We start from the raw sequence: 20,818 nt of genomic DNA on the forward strand, positions 1-20,818 counted from the left end.
AAAGGTTGCAGAAAAGACACGTTTACGCTTTAAATGTGTGTTTGTAAAAGATTCAGTTTCGGCCGAATCGCAATAAATTATTCGGCCGAAACCGAATCTTTGCAAAATTGGCCGATTCGGCCGGATAGATTCGGCAAACGTAATTTTCGGTACACCTCTAGTTTTAAGTAGCTGATTTATCTATACAAACGGAAAACGTTTCTAAATTGTTTGTGACCCTATAAGATTATCGAATGGCCAACAAGAGTCGCTCGATGAAATATGCGATTTGTTATCAACAAATTATGTATGGATAATAGGTGAAGCAAAGGAAAAAAATGACAATTGTCGCAAGAAAACTGATTGGGACATTATTATAAAATTATCTCAATAAAGCGTTAGATTATCTCTTCTACTTATTAAACTTCTATTCGCACCCCACCAACTGCTTTTTATTTACAAACAACTGATGAAGAAAGGCGCGCCGACTCACATCCGTTCGGCTAATACAGGGGTGGCCAAACTGCGGCTCTTGAGCCGCATGCGGCTCTTTGAGCCTTTGATTGCGGCTCTTTAATGTCGCACATGCCACAACTGCAAAGTTTAGCCAAAAAAACGTTGTTAAAAAAACTGCAAAAAAGAAAGATAAACAGGAAAATACAACTTTTAAAACAGAATGGGAGGAGGAGTTTGCATTCAATAATAATGGAGGTAAACCAGTGTGTCTTATTTGTCCAGCTTCGCTCAATCATTACAAAACCAGTAACCTCATTATTTGATAGCGTAGACTTTAATTTGCGTGAATAAATTTGTTTTTGATTTTTTGTCTTGCGGCTCTTTTTAAACTAAGTTTTGTGATATGCGGCTCGAGCATAAAGCAGGTCTGGCCACCCCTGGGCTAATACGTTCCATGCGTGATGTTGCTCATATAGGCCTACTGCGCACTATTAGCAGTTTCTTCGTTGACGAACGCGACACTTCGACTTCCTACTGTACGACGCATTAGGGTGTTTTATGATAACAAATTTATACGTAAGTACTTTTTACATTTCAGGGTAGGGAACTGCGGAGTGTAAAATGTTTACCTTACTTTCTATTGTGCTGTGTTTGGCTGCATGTGACGTGGCTTGAAGCACAAGTTCATCACAAACCGGTGGTGACACGGAAGCAACTGGACCAGCAGTAACAGGAGTTAAGTTGTAATTAAATTGTACATCAAGAAAATTTAATACAACGAATAATCAAACCAAAGGATTCTTCGTCATGTGAAGTTAGTTACAACGGTTTACTTTACGTAAAGTCATTCCTTAAAAATCACTTTCTGTTTAAAATTTTGAACAGCGCTAGCGCTTTTTAATAGCCTAGCCTACATTGTATTGTAGGCCCTACAATCTTCCATGTGTATAAAGGGGTAAAGGGAGTTTTCGCCCAAAACGTTGCCCTAGATCAGTGGTGGTCAAACTACGGCCCGCGGGCCGCATCCGGCCCCCAGTCCTGTTTCATCCGGCCCGTCAAACACCTTGCCTGGTTTTTTCCAAGCACCATATTTACCACTGTGAACATATATAAACCTTTTATTAAATACAAGTGATAAACAAGATGGTGTTATTTATTGTTATTCTACTACAATAATCAGGGGCGGCTCGTGCGAGGGGGCTGCGGAGCTGCAGCACCCCCAGTAGGCTATTTTTACTTGACATTCCGATTCCAAGTTGTTATACAAAACAATCTTTACATATAGTTTTTTTGTTTGATCAGTGTATACTAAGAATAACTTTTATGGTATTTTATCAAAATAAAAATAATAAAAATTTAGTATTATTTAAAAAATTTTTTTTTTTAAATAATAATAATAATAATAAATTGTCTATGGCGGAGCTGCAGCTCCAGTTTCGTGACGTTTCATGACGTTTTCAGTTGTGCGCATGCGCACTTGGAAAAGCGACATGCCGGGCGAAATAGGCGAGAGGGGGCTGTGGCTCGCGCAGCCCCTCCCGTGACGTAGCGCTAGTTGTGTTGTCTGCTTCGCGTCAGTGAGCTCCAAAGCCAAACCCGTGTACTGTGTTTTTAAGTTCGACAGTGAGTGCAGTTAAATAATTATTTTGCTATCATTAAATTTATTACAGTTATCATTGAATTAAATAAGTGTATCTAACACCTTGAAAAGTTACAATTAACCTTTATAATAAATAACTGAATTAAAAAGATTTATGAAAGTATGGGACAAAACATCTGCTACTCCAATGTCATGCAGGAATACGCAACAACAAGAAATACTCAGTTTTAGTTCCTAATGCTACCAAAGAAAAATTAAATTTGCGACTGTGAAGTTAAATGACTCACTGAAATTCAGGCAATATCAAATGCAGAACAAACAACTGCAAGCAACAGGAATTTTGAAATGAAGACAAATAAAAGAGTGAAGACAATTTAAAGTGTGGATTTCTTAACACACCATGTGGACAGTATTTGCAACCAAGTGCAATCATGTGTATTGATATAATGGACATGTACTGTTTGTCTAAACAGTAGCTGCTAAATTGCTTCACAGGAAGTGTTTCTTAAGAATGAACATTCTACAGACAAGATAGTAGTGACACCAAGCACATCCTATTGTTGAAAAAGCACATCCTATTGTGTTGTAAATTTTAAAGCTTGAAGGCGTTTTGCACTTATAAAAGGAATTATAATCTATTTGCCAGCAAGCAGCAATTATAGCAGTCAAGAAACTAAAATACAATTAATAGTCTGTACACAAAAATTTAAGAAAGATATTTAAATGAACAAGTTCTGAAACCAATGTAATGTGGTTGTTAAATTTGTTAGTTATGATACCAATAAAAAGCTGTATGGCTAGTTTTTTTGTGTGACAATAATCTGTGAAGTGTCATAAAATATGTTGAAAACGCTGACTGTGTGACTAAATTTACTTAAATGAAACATGACAATTTTTGTTGTCGAACTGAAATACTTCGACCTTTTTCGACTCATTTATATCTATTTTTTCTATAATTTTTTTTTTCTATATTCCTGTTGTGTTTTACCGTATTTACAACCGCTTCGTTTCGAAGCTGTGCCACGTGTGTTTTTGTTTTTCACATTATTACTGAACGTTATTGTGTTTGGCCCGTCGCTGTGCAAGTAAACAAAATACACAAATGATGCCGTCAGCTATTTACACTCGTGTACATTATTGCGTAACAAAAATTACGTCACAATGGAGTTGCTAATTAAGATTTGTATTACTTGTTTTTCTACACAAAACAAATGGCTAGAAAACTAGAAATGTAGCTTTTCAATATATTGCCAACTTACATATGTTCAGTAAAGGCTAAAATTTGTGGGGCAGCACCCCCACAAATTTTAGTCACGAGCCGCCACTGACAATAATATATATTTTAATAAAGATGGCAACCAGTTACGACAAATTTTACGTAAATCTCATTTAATCCGGCCCTCCAGTGGCAAGACAGTTGCAAATTTGGCCCTCTGGTAAAAAAGTTTGGCCACCCCTGCCCTAGAAGTTAAGCGTAGCCTAGTTGCTGTAGAGCAGGGGTGTCAAACTCGCGGCCCGCGAACACTCAACAACAATTGCAGTATTTTGTCAAATTTGTATCTACTAACAATCAGTTTTTCTTACTTTTCAAAGTGAAAGCTATTATTTAAACAGACATTTACAGAAATTTAATTTATAAATATTAATTCATATGTTATGAATAGAAACGATAGTAATCAAACCATATAGCCACATGCAGCCGCAGAAACGAGTTTGTGGGCCTATTGTGTGCAAACAATGCGAAAAACAGGCACAAAAAGCGTCACAACATAGACTATGACGTAATAAACAGTTAAAACTGATTTTCATACTGTGCAGCTCAATCTTTTGTATCAAGTTGGAAATTATTCTGGGATTTATGGGCATCAATAGATGGTATATATATATGTATATATATATAAACCCATTTATCTACCTCTGTAATTAGCGAAAAGGTTGTTTAAGTGTATAAAACTTGATTAAAAATCACATGCGGCCCTCGGCATAATTTTCAAACTGCAATGTGGCCCTCGAACCCAACGAGTTTGACACCCCTGCTGTAGAGAACGTCACTTCATTTTTGTATTTTTTGAGCTTTTTTCGAGTGTCTAATTAACGCCTGTTACCCGACTAAAAAAATCCATATTTTTTTTCGACAAAAAACTATTCAGATAAACTTGCGAGTTTTTAAACCCCTTATATGGGAAAAATTCGTTTGCGCGCATTGATACATAAAATGCAAAATAAACAGGGAATTACCCTAAGTGATTTTTTTCGGTGCAACCATGTTATCAAAGCATACATAAAATACATACTTTGCATGTTATTGCTTGCTTGCTTTTCTTACTTCTGTTTTCACCAAAGTCCAAACAAAATACTTTGGTCTTCACAATGTACAAGGCTACAAGCAAGGCAGTGCGCAACTGTACTGCACAAGGTTGCGTAATGTGTTGTGTTTAAACTTACATTCCATCCCTAAACATAGTCCGTGGTTATAACCTCGTCTCATGCAACCGACTGAGTCCCGCCTGTTTTTTGCTTGGTTTTAACAAAGTTTATTAGGGGAAGTGGTCCGTTTTTGGATTTAATTTCTGCACTAAGCATGTTGTACATTTAAACAATACATGATGTTTTTTTATCAATCAAAAATGGTATATCACAAAGTTAATAGTTGCTGGGACCTGGGGTTTGCTATAGTGCTATTTCTGGTATCAGTTTGATTACATCAAAAAGTAATGTATTTGGTTTATCAAATAGACATTGCAACATGATATTTTAAAAGTAACATTTACTATATATTTTGATAGAAAATATAATTATTTATTGAACAAATATATTTTTTAAACAATTGCTTTTTTGTGTAATAGTTGTTAATTAAACTTATCAAAGTTACCTATCAACCGCTTTTTGCATTTTAGTGACATGATAGTCGAAATACATGTAATACCAGTTCTTGTCCTGGAACTTCATGTGCATATGCAACAAACTGCACATTTTTATGTGATACTGGATATAGGCTTTTAGGATCACAAAGTTCGACATGTTCTTCTCAGGGCGCCTGGAAATATTCATCAAACACACAACCCAGATGTGATAGTAAGAAAATAGTGTATGCTCTTAGGAAACCTTAATTTTTGGAAACCTAATTTACTGTTAAATTTTAAAGATGTAGTTTTAAATTGTGCAATTTATATGTATGAACAATAATAGCTCTGTGAGCAGATTTTTTTATTGTAAAGAAATTATTGTTTAGTTATTTATTGTCATGGTTTTTAAGAAGTAACTGTTGTTAAACTGCGACTGTCATAAAAATACAATACAGTGAAACAAAAAAATTAAAGCAGATATGTAAAAAGCGATTTAAAATTGTGCTGACAATATTGTCATGTCCAGTTGTTATAAAACGCTGCCTCATGGTATCCAAAATGCAAAATATTAAAGTTTATTGCAGGAGGTGACCATTTGTTGCATTTAATTTATACATCCAGTATGGTAAATTGCATGTTGCACTTTTAAAGAATACATGTTGGCTGATGGTTTTTTTTGACAAAACTTGTATATCACAAAGTTATGCAGTTGCTGGTGTTTCTATATTGATACTTCTGGTAATAGTTTAATTGCATCAAAAAGTAATGAATATATTTGGTTTATCAAACAGACATCACAACATTATGTTTTAAAAGTAATATTTGCTATTTATTTTTATTGTTGTAGTGAAATTTTTTGAATTTTGATCATAATATATAATAAATAATTATTGAACAAAGTGTAGTAGTGGTTAACTAATCTTATCTAAGTTACTTATGAACCAATTTTTGCATTCTTTAGTGATATCTTGTCGCCCACTTTAAATATAAAATGTCCAAGTTACATGTCCTACAAGTTCTTGCCCTGGAAATTCATGTACATATGCAACACAATGCACCTTTTCATGTATTACTGGATATAGGCTTTCAGGATCACAAAGTTCAACATGTTCTGCCCAGGCCACCTGGAAATATTCCACAAACACACAACCCACATGTACTAGTAAGAAAATAATGTACACTTTTGGTAACCCTAATTTTTGATTTTTTGGAAGTTAATTTACTGTTAAATTTTAATGATGTATTTGGTGTGTTTTATATGTGTTAACAATTATTGCTCTGTGAAAAGATTTTTGATTCTAAAGCAATTATTGCTGAGTATTTCAGTATCATGATTTTTAAAAGCTAATTTTTGTTAATTGTTAGTGTCATGCAAATGCCATTTAGTTTAAAATAAAATTTGAAACAGATATGTATAGAGCTATTCAAAATTGTGCTGACAATATTGTCATGTCCAGTTGTTACAAAACGCTGCCTCAGGGTTTCTAAAATTAAAAAAATTAAGTTTATTGGGGGAAGTGACCATTTGTTGCATTTAATTTATGCACTAAATACATTAAATCAAGGCTGGTTATCTTGAGATTTCTGGTATAGGTATAATAGTTTTTCTGGTAATTACATTAAAAAGTAATGTATTTTGCTTAATCAATTAGACATTACATCATGATACTGTATTTCATTTATTATTAATTTTTATTGTGGTTGCAGTTAAAATTCTTGCACTTCGCGATAAGTACCTTTCAATATTTTTTGATCAAAGTGTAGTTATGGTTAATCAAACTTACCTATTGACGCTACTAACCACTTTTGTATGTTTTTAGTGATATCTTGTCCCTCACTTCAGCTATTACATGGTCAAGTTTCATGTCCTACAAGTTCTTGTCCTGGAAATTCATGTTTATATGCAACAAAATGCACGTTTTCATGTAATACAGTACTGGATATAGGCGTTTAGGATCACAAAGTTCAACATGTTTTGCCCAAGACACCTGGAAATATTCCACAACCACAAATACACCACCCACATGCACAAGTAAGAAAACAATGTACACTTTTTACAACTTTTTGTAAATTTACTGTTAAATTTTAATATTCTTATGTAAATTGGTGCAATTTATATGCATTAACCACTATAGCTCTGTGATCAAAACTTGAATTGCAAACAAAGTAACAAATGTTTCATGGGAGATACTTATTCAGAATAATGACAAACCCCTGTCGATTCTATAAAGCACTAAAGCAGAGACAACAAGCTTGTGCAGCAGACAAAGTGACACCAACACAATGATAAAACTTTAATTTACTGGTAATAAAGCCAATATCTATTTGGCATTACAATGTCTTTTTTGTGTTTTAATGTTCATGGTGTTATCATTCAAATGAATATGCCAGGTCTCTGGGAAAACTCACTTTTGGTAGTCAGTTTCTGTCATAAATACATCAGCAAGGTAATGTGTGGTTGTTTGTAAAAGCAAGGTTTGGTGTGCTTTTTCCGGCACTTACTATTTGACTTACCTGTCTCACCTATGTATTCTTTCTCCCACTCTTGCATACTAGTTGTTTTTTGTCACTTTTTAGCAAATTTATATAGTGGTAAAATTTTTTTTCTAAAAATCAACTGCAAGTTGGATATGATTGGCAACCACCAAACCACAGCAGGTTTTTTTTGACCAATATTTATGATCTTGTTTTAGAAAATACTGGGGTCCAAGCTTCAAGGCAGAAGATGACAGTGTTATGGAATGAGACTTTGACAAATTGTCCAACAGCTTGCTACACCAGTGGAAACCCATTGCCTCAGGGCATTTGGAAGCGTGGAGGTACTATAGTGTCATCTAGTGTCACTGGTGATGTTTATCAATCATATCCATTACTTAACAAGTCATGTTTGAACTTTATGAGGGTAAGACTAGCTCCACTTATTTGCTATTTATTTTTAATTTGCTGCTTGATTGGGTGCAATGCAAAACCTATACCATGTATTGTACAAAAATAGTATGATCTTAATGAAACATCAAATTTGATTTGCAGTTTTTAATTTATCGTTTTGACCAAAAATGGTTCCGCAAAAAAGTAATAACTGCATGAGACTAGTCTACATCAGCACAACATGGTTATATTTTTTGGCCCGAGTAAAAATAAATAAAAAAGGTTGATGTTGCACTTTTTTGCAGCCTGTCTTTTCAAGTGAAGGAGTATATCAATGCACTGGAACAGTTAATGGAAGTACTACTGCAACAAGTGTAAACATCGCAGTAAAAGGTTTCAAAAAAGTTTTTCAGGATTTTTAGTAACATTTATGTGCTGCTAGTAACATTTATCGTTAAGCAAGTTCAAAAGAAATTGTGTGATTTTTAACGTGGCCCTATTATAATCCATATATTGAGATATGGGCTCTGTTGCAATAAGCCTGGATAAAAATACCGAAACATAACCTTTTTTACACTATAAATTTAAGATAATTTATTTAAATCTTATAAATGTGTTTGGGTTTGAGAATCACAATTTGAAAACCACTATAAACTGTTTAATGAGTAGGTCTATAGTGTTAAAAAAACACGATAGCAAATTTAAAGTTTTGAAGGTCCACGCGCACTCCAAAACTAAATTCAATTTCAACGGACAGCGTAGGCTAATATTTGCAACCTCAGCACAACAAAATGGCGGACAGCCTACAAAATCAGCGATTATTGCACGACTAAAACAAAAACTTCAGTTTGCGTAAAATATAAGATATAGGAACACATAAATAGCGACTCATTTGCGTTCACCAACAAGTTAAACAATTCTTGGTAGTGGACTTTGTACAATCATGCTACAAAGACTGGGTCGAAGTAGAAGCAAACACCGAATAAAAGTATAAAAAATCACTTGACTTCAGTCGAGTATAAAATTTGCCTGAGTCGAGTCCAAGAGTGATCGCATTTTAACTCTCAGATTCCTCACTCATCTGTGCATCTCTTAAAATTAGAGTAAGTGCTGAACGACTGGACGAACTGGAGAACAGCCTCGTAACAGAATTCGTATTGTTTAACACTGCCGACCATTCTAGGACGCAAATCGCGAAGGTTCTTTACTTCTCTCATCACATCCACTTTGCGCTCGTTCTTGAGGCGCTCGAGCATGTTGGCAACTCCGCAAAACATCCCAGTACGACTTGATCCGTCCCTGAAATACATTTGTAGTTGTAAAAACTGTACTTAAATCGTTTCGGGCGTTCTCGGGCTTCAGTCTGAATAAACCGACTTAATCCGGATAGGACCTCTCGGACACAAAAAATATTCGGGCCTAAATCGGCATTGAATTAAACTTAATGTTACAGCGGGAATTTGCTCGTATGTGCGTTCTTTCTCCGTTTCTAGTTCACGCCAGTGACCTGACTTGATTTACTGTGACGTAACAAAGCGTCTGCCATGATCGGTTAGAAATCTCCGAACGTAACAATGCGCGTGATATGATTAGTGGTGCAATCTTGTGTTGACCACGTTTTACAGTTTCTTTTTGTGCTGTGAGCAGGCTTTTTAGTAGTCGCAGTTTGTGGTTGATCCAAATTAGTTTTGGAAATATTGATGTTCTAACATTAGTATTTTATGTGTAGCTATAAAAACAAGATAAAGTTATTAAAATGCTGAAACGTCTTAGTCCGTTAAAGGGGTGACACTAAAACGCTGAATGGCGGGACGTCGTGAAAACCGCTAAATATCGGGTTAAATTACTGACGGTCGGAGCTATTAAGGTTGGGATAAGGTTTTATAATAGAAAATCATTAAAAAAAAAAAAATCCGCCGAACACTACATTCCGCGCCCGAAACGTCCCGCCATCTCCCGCGACGTCCCGCCATAGCATTTTTGCCTAATGTCAGGAAATAGTTGAATAAGTTTTAGGCAGGGACATTTTTTGATTCATATACTATTATAAAACCTCAACCCAACCCTAATAGCACTAACCGTCAGCAATTTACCCGATATTGAGCGGTTTCCGCGACGTCCCGCCCATTCAGCGTTTTAGTGTCACCCCCGTTAAAGTGCCTGTAATTCAATCCTGGATTCCTAACAAGTTAAATGTCGTGATAATATTTGTGTATGGGTTAAGAGGTATTGACTTTCATAACGTGACATATTTCTTACTGTCAGTTTATCGGCCATTTTGAATGTGCGTATTATTGCCGATTGTGACACGCACCATTATGTTCGTTTAACGAGCTGTTGTACAACGGAGGAGGATTTGTAAAGGAAACCCCCTAGTGCAGTGTTTCCCAACCTATGGGTCGCGACCCAAAGTTGGGTCGCCGGTTTTTGAGACAATAAGAACATCTACTTTCCGTTTCGAAGCGTTATTTTTTAATTCCCAGACTTAAATTGTTGCCCAAATATTTTATTTGGTGATAACTTGGCGTGATAATGAGTAACTGTGTTTGTGACGTCATAAGGTATGTGTTAGTTCACTGTTGAGCGTTGTCTGGCTGATAATGCTCTGAAGCTAAATAGAAATATCTGGTCGATAAAACGAATAATATTTGTTTCATAATTTGATTTTCAACACTGGCGTAGCAATTTTTTTTAAAAAAACTTTCCCAAATTACAGACATAAATACAACCAAAATAGTAAGAATGTATGTCCATGGGTCGCAAGAAACTACAAAACAAAATTTTGGGAAGTATTTGGGTCGCGTCAAAAAAGGTTGGGAACCACTGCCCTAGTGCGCCGGTCGGTGTAGTGTACTTGTACGTACATGGGTTAATGACGTCATAAAATCATGAAGTTACGTCAGAACGTAGTTTAGGTCATATGATGACGTCATGCAAAGTTTCACGTCTCTATGAGGTCATAAACCTTGTTTTTAACAACATTAAAAACTTTGACGTCACTCGTGCGAAGCCTTGCCAACCATTGTTGCAAAAACGTCGAAATGAACTGCCGAACTACAGTTAGGTATCATAACAAATTACAACCTAACTGGTGATAGACCACAAGTAAGCCGCTTGTCACAACCAGTAAACCCAAGGTTGGGCAATGCTATATGACGTCACAAGCGTCTGTCGTAACAATGCGTTTGTGTGATATTGCAACATGTTTTGGGTGTGGTCGCCATTCTATGAATACAGTGGAACAGAAAAGTACTGTTTTTTTTGGTTATCTCTAAACGCTGACTCGAGGAAAGTTACGCACGTCGCACTTGTGTGAATATTTGCATACTAGTACGCGACAATTCTGGGGGCTCGTCCGGGATTTCTACAAACTAAATAAAAGTTTGGTTTGGATCCTGTTTATGTGTGTATCAGCAGACCTCTTGTAAACAGCATGGAGAAACTATTAGAGATGGGAAAGCAAATGGAACTTTCTGGCGAAAGTTTGATGAAGTTCGTAGCTGATCAGCAGGCTCTAGAACGCGAAGAAAGGCGCCTGATCAGAGAAGCTGAAGCTGAAGAAAGACGATTAGAAGCCGATAAGGAAGCAAAGGTTCTTGCACAAAAAGAATGTGAAGCCGATAAGGAAGCAAAGGTCCTTGCACAAAAAGAATGTGAACTTGAATTAAAGAAGCTCGAGATGCAGCTTGCCCAAGTAAACAGCGACAGGCAGGAAGTAGCTGTTGGAAGCAGAGCAAAAGTGCCCAAGTTACCAGTATTTATTGACGGTAAAGATGAGCTTGATAGCTATTTGTTACGGTTTGAAAGGTTCGCCACAAATAGCAGTTGGAAGCAAGAAGAGTGGGCTACAGCGTTAAGCGCGCTACTCACCGGGAGAGCCCTTGAAGTATACTCAAGACTGTCGGATACTGACGCGGTTGATTATCGCCGGTTAAAGCATGCCTTACTAAATCGGTACGATCTTACGGAAGAAGGCTACCGCATGAAGTTCAGAATGGCAAAGCCCGAGGAACATGAGAGTCCAGAGCAATTTGCCGTGAGGATTCAGAGTTATCTAAACAAGTGGGTAAAGCTTTCTGGCCATAACACAGATTGGAGCGAATTGAGTGATTTGTTTGTCAAGGAGCAATTCCTAAAATCTTGTCCGGAGGACTTGTCTGTGTACATTAGAGAACAAGCGCCTAAAACACTGAACAATCTGACGACAGTCGCTGAACAGTTTTTAACAGCGCACAACAGAAAGTTGGCTGGAGATAAGGAAAAGAAAGTTGTCGAGAGAGCGAGAAAGTGCTTTATTTGCGATAAAGTGGGGCACATTGCGAAGGACTGCAGGTCACGTGCATACCCACCAAATCCGCCAAAAGTGTCTTGCGCAAAAGCACAAGGTAAAATGACGTTTGGTCGACGGAATACCACACGTTTGCCGCTTGTTGAAGGTCGAGTTGGTCGACATAAAGTAACGGCACTTAGAGACACTGGATGCACTGGAATCTTGGTCAACAAAAAGTTTGTGGATGACGATCAGATTCTGGATAAGCACGGGTCTATCGAGTTAGCCGACGGCAAGTTGGTCAAAGCCAAGGTGGCTAAAATTACAGTAAGTACTCCATATTACAGCGGTGAAGTGGAGGCATGGTGTCTGCCCAACACGGCACACGATTTGTGCATCGGAAATGTTGCTGGTGCAAGAGAAGCCGACGATCCAGATGTGGCGTGGGGAAAAGTATGTGCAGTTACTACGAGGGCCCAGAAGGAAAAGAGTAAAAGAAAGGACAAACCTCTCGTAGTGCCGGTTTGCGAAGAGTGGCCGGTTACGGACAGTGATGGATTTAAAAGCGCACAGCGATGTGACAAGTCTCTTGACGATTTGCGGGACCGTGATGAGGAAATGGTAAGAGGGCAGCAAATAACGAAATTTGTGACCACAGACGGACTGCTTTATCGGGCGTATTTGCACCCCAACGTAAATGAAGGAAATTGGTTAAGACAGCTGGTTGTACCCGTTTCTCTGCGAAGTAGAATTATGCAAGTTGCTCATGACTCGATCATGGGGGGACATTTGGGAATAAAAAAGACATGTGACAAGATTATGCAGAGCTTTTACTGGCCGGGCATACGAGACGACGTCCGACGTTTTTGTCGGTCATGTGACATTTGCCAAAGGACAATTAGTAAAGGAAGCGTACACAAGGTGCCCCTACAGAGTCAACCTCTAATTGATGTTCCATTTAAGAGGGTGGCGGTGGACCTCGTCGGACCTATTTATCCAACGAGTGCGGAAGGACACCGTTACATTTTAACACTTGTCGATTACGCAACACGTTATCCGGAGGCAGTGGCGCTTAAGAAAATCACGGCAGAATCGGTTGCTGAGGCTTTGGTGGATATGTACAGCAGGCTAGGGATTCCGGATGAAATCTTGAGTGATTTGGGGACTCAATTTATATCGGAATGCATGAAAGAGACTGAACGACTCCTCATGATTAAACATCTAACAACTACACCGTACCATCCTATGTGTAACGGCCTCGTTGAAAAATTTAATGGCACGCTAAAGCGAATGCTGAAGAGGTTGTGTAGCGACCAGCCTGAGCAATGGAATAGGTATATAAACGCGTTGTTGTTCGCATATCGCGAGGTCCCACAGGAGGCTACAGGTTTCTCGCCGTTTGAGCTTGTTTATGGAAGGACAATTCGTGGTCCAATGGCAATTTTGCGCGAGATGTGGACCAACCCAGCCACTATTCCTGAAGTGAAGACAAGTTATCAGTACGTCATTGATTTAAAGAAGCGGATAGAGACCACAATAGCGCTGGCTAGGGAAGAGTTGGACAAGTCACATGTGAGATACAAAAGGCACTTTGACAAGAAAACAAAGCCGCGAAAGCTTGCAGTAGGACAACAAGTGTTGTTACTTCTTCCAACCGATAACAACAAGCTCCTAATGCAGTGGAAAGGGCCATTCACGGTGATTGACAAAGTCTCCGTTAATGATTACGTACTCGACGTCAATGGGAAACGTAGGACCTTCCACATCAACATGCTGAAGGTATATGTGTCTCGGAATGACACGCCTGTTGCACGCACAAAAGATGTCCCAATAGATACTCAACAGGGGCATGTGGGTAGCTGCAAATGTCGTGAAGACCCTTCATTCAAATTTGGGGAAGGGCTGACAAAGGATCAAAAGACCGAGGTTGGAGACCTCGTGAAAAGCTACGAAGAGATATTCAGTGACGTTCCTGGAGAAATGGATTTTACCGAACACCGTATTCAGCTGACTGACGATAAGCCAATTCGTTCAAAACCATACACAGTACCTTACAAACTGCGGGATGGTCTCCAAAAGGATATTGAAGATATGCTGGAAAAAGGTATTATTCAGAGATCGAAATCACCATACGCTTCCCCTGTGGTTATCGTCAAAAAGAAAGATGGTTCAAATCGAATCTGCATTGACTACCGGAAGTTAAATAAGGTGACTGTGTTGGATAACGAACCAATGCCAACTGTAGACGAAGTGTTTCATGAGTTATCGACCAGCAGGTACTTTACAAAGATTGACCTGACAAAAGGTTATTGGCAAATCCCCGTTGCCGAACAGGATATTTACAAAACAGCATTCGTAACTCACTGTGGGACATACGAGTTTCTAAAAATGCCATTTGGCATGGTAAATTCTGGTGCAACGTTTGTTCGCGCCATGCGAATCCTCTTGGATGGGTTGGACAATACGGAATGCTATATCGATGATGTGTTGGTTCATACAGAAACGTGGGGAGATCACCTCGACGCGTTGAAAAGGCTGTTTGCTCGTTTGAAGTCAGGAAACGTTACAGTGAAACCTGAAAAGTGTATCGTTGGTGCAGCCGGGGTGGACTTTCTGGGTCACTACGTGCACGCAGGGACCATCGGATTGAACGACGAGAACGTTAAAAAAATTCGAAATGCAAACCGTCCTACTACCAAGAAACAGGTCCGCTCATTCTTAGGTTTGGCTGGATATTATCGGGACTTTATCCCAGGTTTCTCGGAAATAGCTGCGCCTCTGACGGACCTTACAAGAAAAGGTTCACCTAATGATGTTATTCTGGGGCCACTGGAAAAGGCGGCATTCGAGAAATTAAAGGAGAAACTGGTCAACAAGCCCATCTTACACCTGGCAGATAAGAAGAAGATGTACATACTTCGCACCGACGCTTCCAATGTCGGCCTCGGATGCGTTTTGTTGCAACGGCATGGAAACGAAGTGTTCCCAGTGAGCTATGCCAGCAGGCGGCTGACTAAAGCCGAGGAGTCATATTCTACAATAGAGAGAGAATGTCTCGCTATAGTGTGGGCCATTAAGAAATTTAAAGTGTATATTTACGGAGGCGAATTCATGTTGCAAACTGATCACCAGCCTCTTGTGTATTTAACGTCGGCACGATATACGAATGACCGAGTAATGCGGTGGGCGATGTCGCTTCAAAATTATCGTATTACGTATGAAAGTATCAAAGGGTGTGACAATGTTGGCGCTGACTATTTAAGTCGCATTTACTAGTTTGTGTTTTGTCGTTTTACTTCGTTCTCTTGGCGTTGTGATTTCTTTGTTGCAAAAATCATAGATTTTGCTTAAATGGGGGGTAATGTCACAACCAGTAAACCCAAGGTTGGGCAATGCTATATGACGTCACAAGCGTCTGTCGTAACAATGCGTTTGTGTGATATTGCAACATGTTTTGGGTGTGGTCGCCATTCTATGAATACAGTGGAACAGAAAAGTACTGTTTTTTTTGGTTATCTCTAAACGCTGACTCGAGGAAAGTTACGCACGTCGCACTTGTGTGAATATTTGCATACTAGTACGCGACACCGCTATCAAACTAAATTGGTAAAAAATGTAATTATACGTCGAAATAAATGTAAAATTTTAAGTTCCACAAAAGTTTACGATAATTAGTATTAACAAAAAACACACAAAAAATACAAAGCATTATATCTCTGACGATATCGAGTTCCTATTACCTGTTTCAACACAGGTAGCAGTGGATTGCAACACTTGAAAACGTATACGTTATGAAGGAATTTTTTAAAAGGCTACATTTCCGCTTTGCGACGAGCTATATACAAGCGGGAGCCATCGCAAGAAAGCTTGGGACCGTAGTTTGATGCGCCCTTTGTAGGTATGTCACCGAAGAGCGTTACACAGTGACTCCTTCCCCAAATGATCTTTCTTACAAATGATGGGCAGGCAGTTGGTCGAATAGCCCGGCGCCCCTGACCCATATACAGACAAAAACAACTTTTTAAGAATTCGTCTCTCAGGAGCGCCCCTTGTTTTGCAAATCAAAGACGGAACATGTTGCCGACTGAGCTGCACCCAAGGGCGCTACACAGCGGCTGACGCGGCAAAACCTGTTTTTCAAAAATTGGCACAATGATGTTACACAAATATCAGCGAACCAAATTGGTCAGGGAGGGTGGCACTGACCGTGGATTTAACGTGTTTAATAAACACAGAGCTACCAAGCTTTTATGGTTAGCGGTGACAACGCTTCTGTAAATACTTTGTAAATTAGGATGGAACTGCACGTGTAGCTACAGATTACTACAAACGCGGTTGCTATAACATGGTATCTGTATTCCACGCACTATTTTGTTCTTTCTGCCAAAAACCTGTTAAAGTCAAATGCTTTGGACCTATTGCATCAGCTTAGAGGTGAAGACATGTATCCAAATGCTCGTGGGAAAGTGAAGAAACTTTTTTTGGCGCGTAGCAGCAGGTGTGTCATTAGTCGTGGAAATTTTTTTATTGCGAAACAGCAAACGCGTTTTTTCTTACTATATATTATGTGCAACCCCTCAACCAGCAAACTCTCGAAGAATGTCCCTTTGTGATGCTTTCTTAGAAAATGAAACGGCTGTTGCGTGGGCTCGAACCCACGGTATACTTTCCACCCGCAAAGTTTGCGAATGTGGTCGAGCAACATCTAAGGTCGGGCGGGTGTGGCATTGCCCCGATCAGGTAAGCTGTGTCCTTGTGGAAAAAGCAAGCTATTTGGAAATAATGGATGTTTAACCAGCAGCAAACGTATTGTAACGTAACTGTTAGTTTTAGGGTTTTACAGGTAACGTAAAAGTTGCTGCAAACGTCAAATTATCATATATCATAGCTTTTTTACCATAGCATTTTTTGCAGGACTACAGAAAAAGAGACTCCATTAGAGCGAGGGAATTAAGGAGGAACGGTGTTAAACGGGACTTCATCCCAACATATTTCGATGAGTTCCTATGGTGCCAAACAAGACCAAAAAACAGGTATTTTGCGGATATCATAAAATCCATCGCAGAAAACCCGAAATATCAGTTTTGAAAACACGATAGTTTGCAGTCATTTATAGGGGGCCCGCCCGACCGATTTGGTTCGCTGATTTTGTGTTACGCCATTGTTTCGATTTTTTGCAGGACTACAGAAAAAAAGACTACATTAGCACGAGGGAATTAAGAAGGAGGAACGGTGTTAAACGGGACTTCATCCCATCATATTTCGATGAGTTCCTATGGTGCCAAACAAGACCAAAAAACAGGTATTTTGCGGATATCATAAAATCCCTCGCAGAAAACCCGAAATATCAGTTTTGAAAACACGATAGTTTGCAGTCATTTATAGGGGGCCTGCCCGACCGATTTGGTTCGCTGATGTTTGTGTTACGTGACGTAACTTACGTCATTGTTTCGACGATTGAAAAACATCCGCTGTGTGGCGTGGCGCCCTTAGGGGGCAGCAAGTCCAAGGTGGCTCGATCGGTAGTAGGTGCACACTACACCGGTACCGCTTGTCTCTCGGTCGTCGCAAAGCCAAGACGTAGCCTTACAAACATAACCTCATTTCCCTTGTAAACCATTCGTTTGAAAAAGGGTAAATAGCATGAAAAAGGTAAGTTTGTTGTTGATCATAACGCTTTTTAGTTACCTAATTACTATTCTTGGCGTTGCTTTTAGAGACTACGTTGTAAGGACGAAATAAGAGGTTGCAGCTTGTACATTAAAATCGCGACTCGTTAAAGCCTTGAAATCAAGCGCAAATTTATTATTGCCCCAGGCAGCGTGACATTGAATGGGTTTTCAATCCGCCTGCTGCAAGTCACATGGGTGGAGTTTGGGAGCGGCTCATTCGATCTGTGCGGAAAATACTGAGTGCTCTCATGTCCGAACAAACGCCAAATGATGAAACTCTCATCACTTTTATGGTTGAAGTGGAAGCGATACTTAACTCTCGACCAATCACTTCAGTTACTATTGACACAGAAAGTGACGAACCTTATCGCCAAACCATCTGGTGTTGCTGGGGCATTGTGATACACTGCCGCCAGAGGCATTCGGTAAGAAGGACAACTACATCAGACGTCGTTGGCGTCAGGTGCAATACCTTACCAATCAATTATGTGGACTGTTCCAGAGCGCATTCTAGCGCATAATGATCCAGTTCTTCTCGCGGACAACTTCGTCCCGCGAGGCAGATGACTGAGGATACCTACCGTGCAGAGGATGGATTGCTAAATTGCTAGTGTCGCGTTGTTTTCGATTGAACATAGCGTTGGTGTTTTGTTATGTGGACGTTGTAGTGCTGTGTTTTAATTGGATGTGGTGAACGGATTCGCACATCAGGGCGGGGAATGTTACCGCGACAATTTGCTCGTATGTGCCTTCTTCCTCTGTTTTTAGTTCACTAACATGATTGGTTAGAAATCTCCAAATGTAACAATAAGCGTGATGTCATTAGTGGTGCAATTTTGTGCTGACCACGTTTTACAGTTTCTTTTTGTGCTGTGAGCAGGCTTTTTAGTAGTCGCAGTTTGTGGTTGATCCAATTAGTTTTGGAAATATTTATGTTATAACATTAGAGTTTTATGTGTAGCTATAAAAACATGAAAGTTAAAGTTATTAAAATGGTGAAACGTCTTAGTCCGTTAAAGTGCCTGTAATTCAATCCTGAATTCCTAACGAGTTGGTACGTAATTGAATACATAAATTGTATTAGTTAAATGTCGTGATAATATTTGCGTAGGAGTTAAGAGGTATTGACTTTCTTAACGTGACACATTTCTTAGTGTAAGTTTATCGGCCATATTGAATGTGCGTATTATTGCCGATTGTGACACGCTTCTGTTCGTTCACAGAGAACCAATGCTGTTGTGCAACAGAGGAGGGTTTATCTGTCATGCAGTCAGTGTTGCGTTCGAGACAAATTAGGAAACCCCCTAGTGGGGCGGTCGGTGCAGATCCGGGCTGCACAGATTTTGAACAAATTACGGCCGCTACACTTAATTTCAGATTCAGAAGGAGAAAATAACCTTTCTCTTCGCGAAATTCGTCTTACACCGGAATGACGTACATGCACACATATATCACGAAAAACTAAAGCGATGTATTTTACTAGGTGCGCCTATGATAACACAACCCAGCAAAATATATTAGTATAAGACCCAGTTATATTTTTTTAGAAATTACAAATATTTTAAATAACTTTAGAATTATATTACAATGTTTACAAACCTGCTATGTACAAGAGCAATTATTCGTTTTCCTCTCACGTCTGTTGCACCAGCTTGGAAGCGCTCGACCTTGGATATGATTTCTAAAAAGGCGGAAGTTTCTGGAACTGGTTGGTCGGATTTCCAGCTATTGAAGACAAACTGCTTGACGTGGTGCTGGGTCTATCAAAAAAGCAAACAGTTAAAGCACTTTAAATACGCAGCAATAGGAGCTTCAACAGGCCACTTAAAATAAAATGAAGGAATTACTCCGTTTAAGTCAAAAAAAAAACTGATCATTCTTAAACTTCAAGGACATGCAGCTAACCGAAGATACTTAAAGAGTATTTATGTAGGATTTACCCTCTGACAGGTTTTGTATGTAGTGAAGTGAAAATTACCGGATTTCAAGTTTCATTTGATTTACATGGTAAAAATCGCTCAAATAGTTTCTAAAGCAAGTTTTTAATATTATGCAGGTAATGTGATCATATGATTCAAAAGCCTACGTCGTATAACTAAACAATTGCTTGAAATTGTGCATTTTTGTCATACTGTCCTAATTAAAAGGTGAATTTTGCGTGTCCATCTGTGCACAATGAACACGTTTTAAGTTTTTTTATGATGAAAAAAACAAAGTCGAGATTCAATTTTTTCGACAAAACAATCGTTGTTAGGGGGCATTAAAGAGTTAAGTATTTGATTAGCAATGTTTTATAATTTGAAAGTAATATAACCGAACAGTTTTTTGCCCAAATGATTGACGGACTAACTTAGAATATAAGATTTCTCAAATTTACTTTAACGAATGGCCCTTTCCGATAAGCTAATAAAATGGATACTAAGAAATTTGGAGAAACACACCGTAGATGAATTTCTAGTCACTTGTATATCCCGTTCCAAATATCCATGGCACTTGTTCAATTCCACAATTTCAACATTGAACTCGGGAAAAAGTGCTGATTTCTGCCCCAGCCAGTATTTGCTGCATGAAGACTCCTAAGCCGACAGAGTTACAAATTAAGTCCAGCTAATACAGTTAACGCAATATCATTTTCTTGTTTTAGGTGCGTTTCTTGCTGATCCAATTTGGCAACTTTGTGCCACTGCTATGCAGTAAATACAATTCGTTGGTGCCGTTTACCTCTTCCAACATAACAATGCAGTGAATGGCGTTGTCCGTTACACATCGCCAAAATGTGTTGAGATTGCACTCAGGTGGACTTTGTGCTACTATGTAGTAAAATCCGAAGTTGTGAGCCTGTTGATAAACAATGGGTATAAGGTCAGAAAACATGCATTGAACATACATTATAATGTATGCTGATAATTATCAGCCACTGTCTACAACTGCACAAACATTTCCAACAGGTTGTAATGGTGGTCTCTAAATAGTTTCACAGAGCAAACCTTTTTCTAATGTGTATTTTTGTATGTATTTTAGGGATTTGTGATACACAACCTTTGTTTCAGCACACTCCATTTATGAACTAAACAAGTCTGTGGAGCTCCTGGTACAGTCACCCTGCTTTGATACTTCTAATGTTTAG

At 38.8% G+C, this 20,818-nt stretch overlaps 3 protein-coding genes across 3 annotated transcripts in view; 2 read left to right on the forward strand and 1 right to left on the reverse strand.

Moving 5' to 3' along the window:
• Window positions 1–7,591: 7,591 nt before the first annotated feature.
• The window catches only part of LOC145213917 (uncharacterized), a 115,177-nt gene continuing 101,950 nt past the window's right edge, over window positions 7,592–20,818 (forward strand). The window contains exon 1 of the mRNA XM_080082326.1: window positions 7,592–7,783. Within this exon, the coding sequence (XP_079938452.1) occupies window positions 7,607–7,783 (177 nt within the window). The 5' untranslated portion in view covers window positions 7,592–7,606. The remainder of the gene's footprint in view (window positions 7,784–20,818) is intronic.
• Window positions 7,838–20,818, reverse strand: part of LOC145215440 (uncharacterized) — a 38,698-nt gene continuing 25,717 nt past the window's right edge. Inside the window, exons 34-37 of the mRNA XM_080084141.1 lie at window positions 20,413–20,529; window positions 20,133–20,267; window positions 19,291–19,451; window positions 7,838–9,048 (exon numbers count right to left, since the gene is read on the reverse strand). Coding sequence (XP_079940267.1) covers window positions 8,823–9,048; window positions 19,291–19,451; window positions 20,133–20,267; window positions 20,413–20,529 — 639 coding nt within the window. The 3' untranslated portion in view covers window positions 7,838–8,822. The remainder of the gene's footprint in view (window positions 9,049–19,290; window positions 19,452–20,132; window positions 20,268–20,412; window positions 20,530–20,818) is intronic.
• On the forward strand, window positions 10,870–15,518 carry LOC145214595 (uncharacterized). Its single transcript, XM_080083156.1, has one exon. The coding sequence runs from the start codon at window positions 11,183–11,185 to the stop codon at window positions 15,293–15,295; it is 4,113 nt and encodes a 1,370-aa protein (XP_079939282.1). The 5' UTR covers window positions 10,870–11,182; the 3' UTR covers window positions 15,296–15,518.

The sequence above is a fragment of the Phallusia mammillata genome, chromosome 2, assembly GCF_965637545.1.
Source record: "Phallusia mammillata chromosome 2, kaPhaMamm4.hap1.1, whole genome shotgun sequence".
Classification (NCBI taxonomy): Eukaryota; Metazoa; Chordata; class Ascidiacea; order Phlebobranchia; family Ascidiidae; genus Phallusia; species Phallusia mammillata.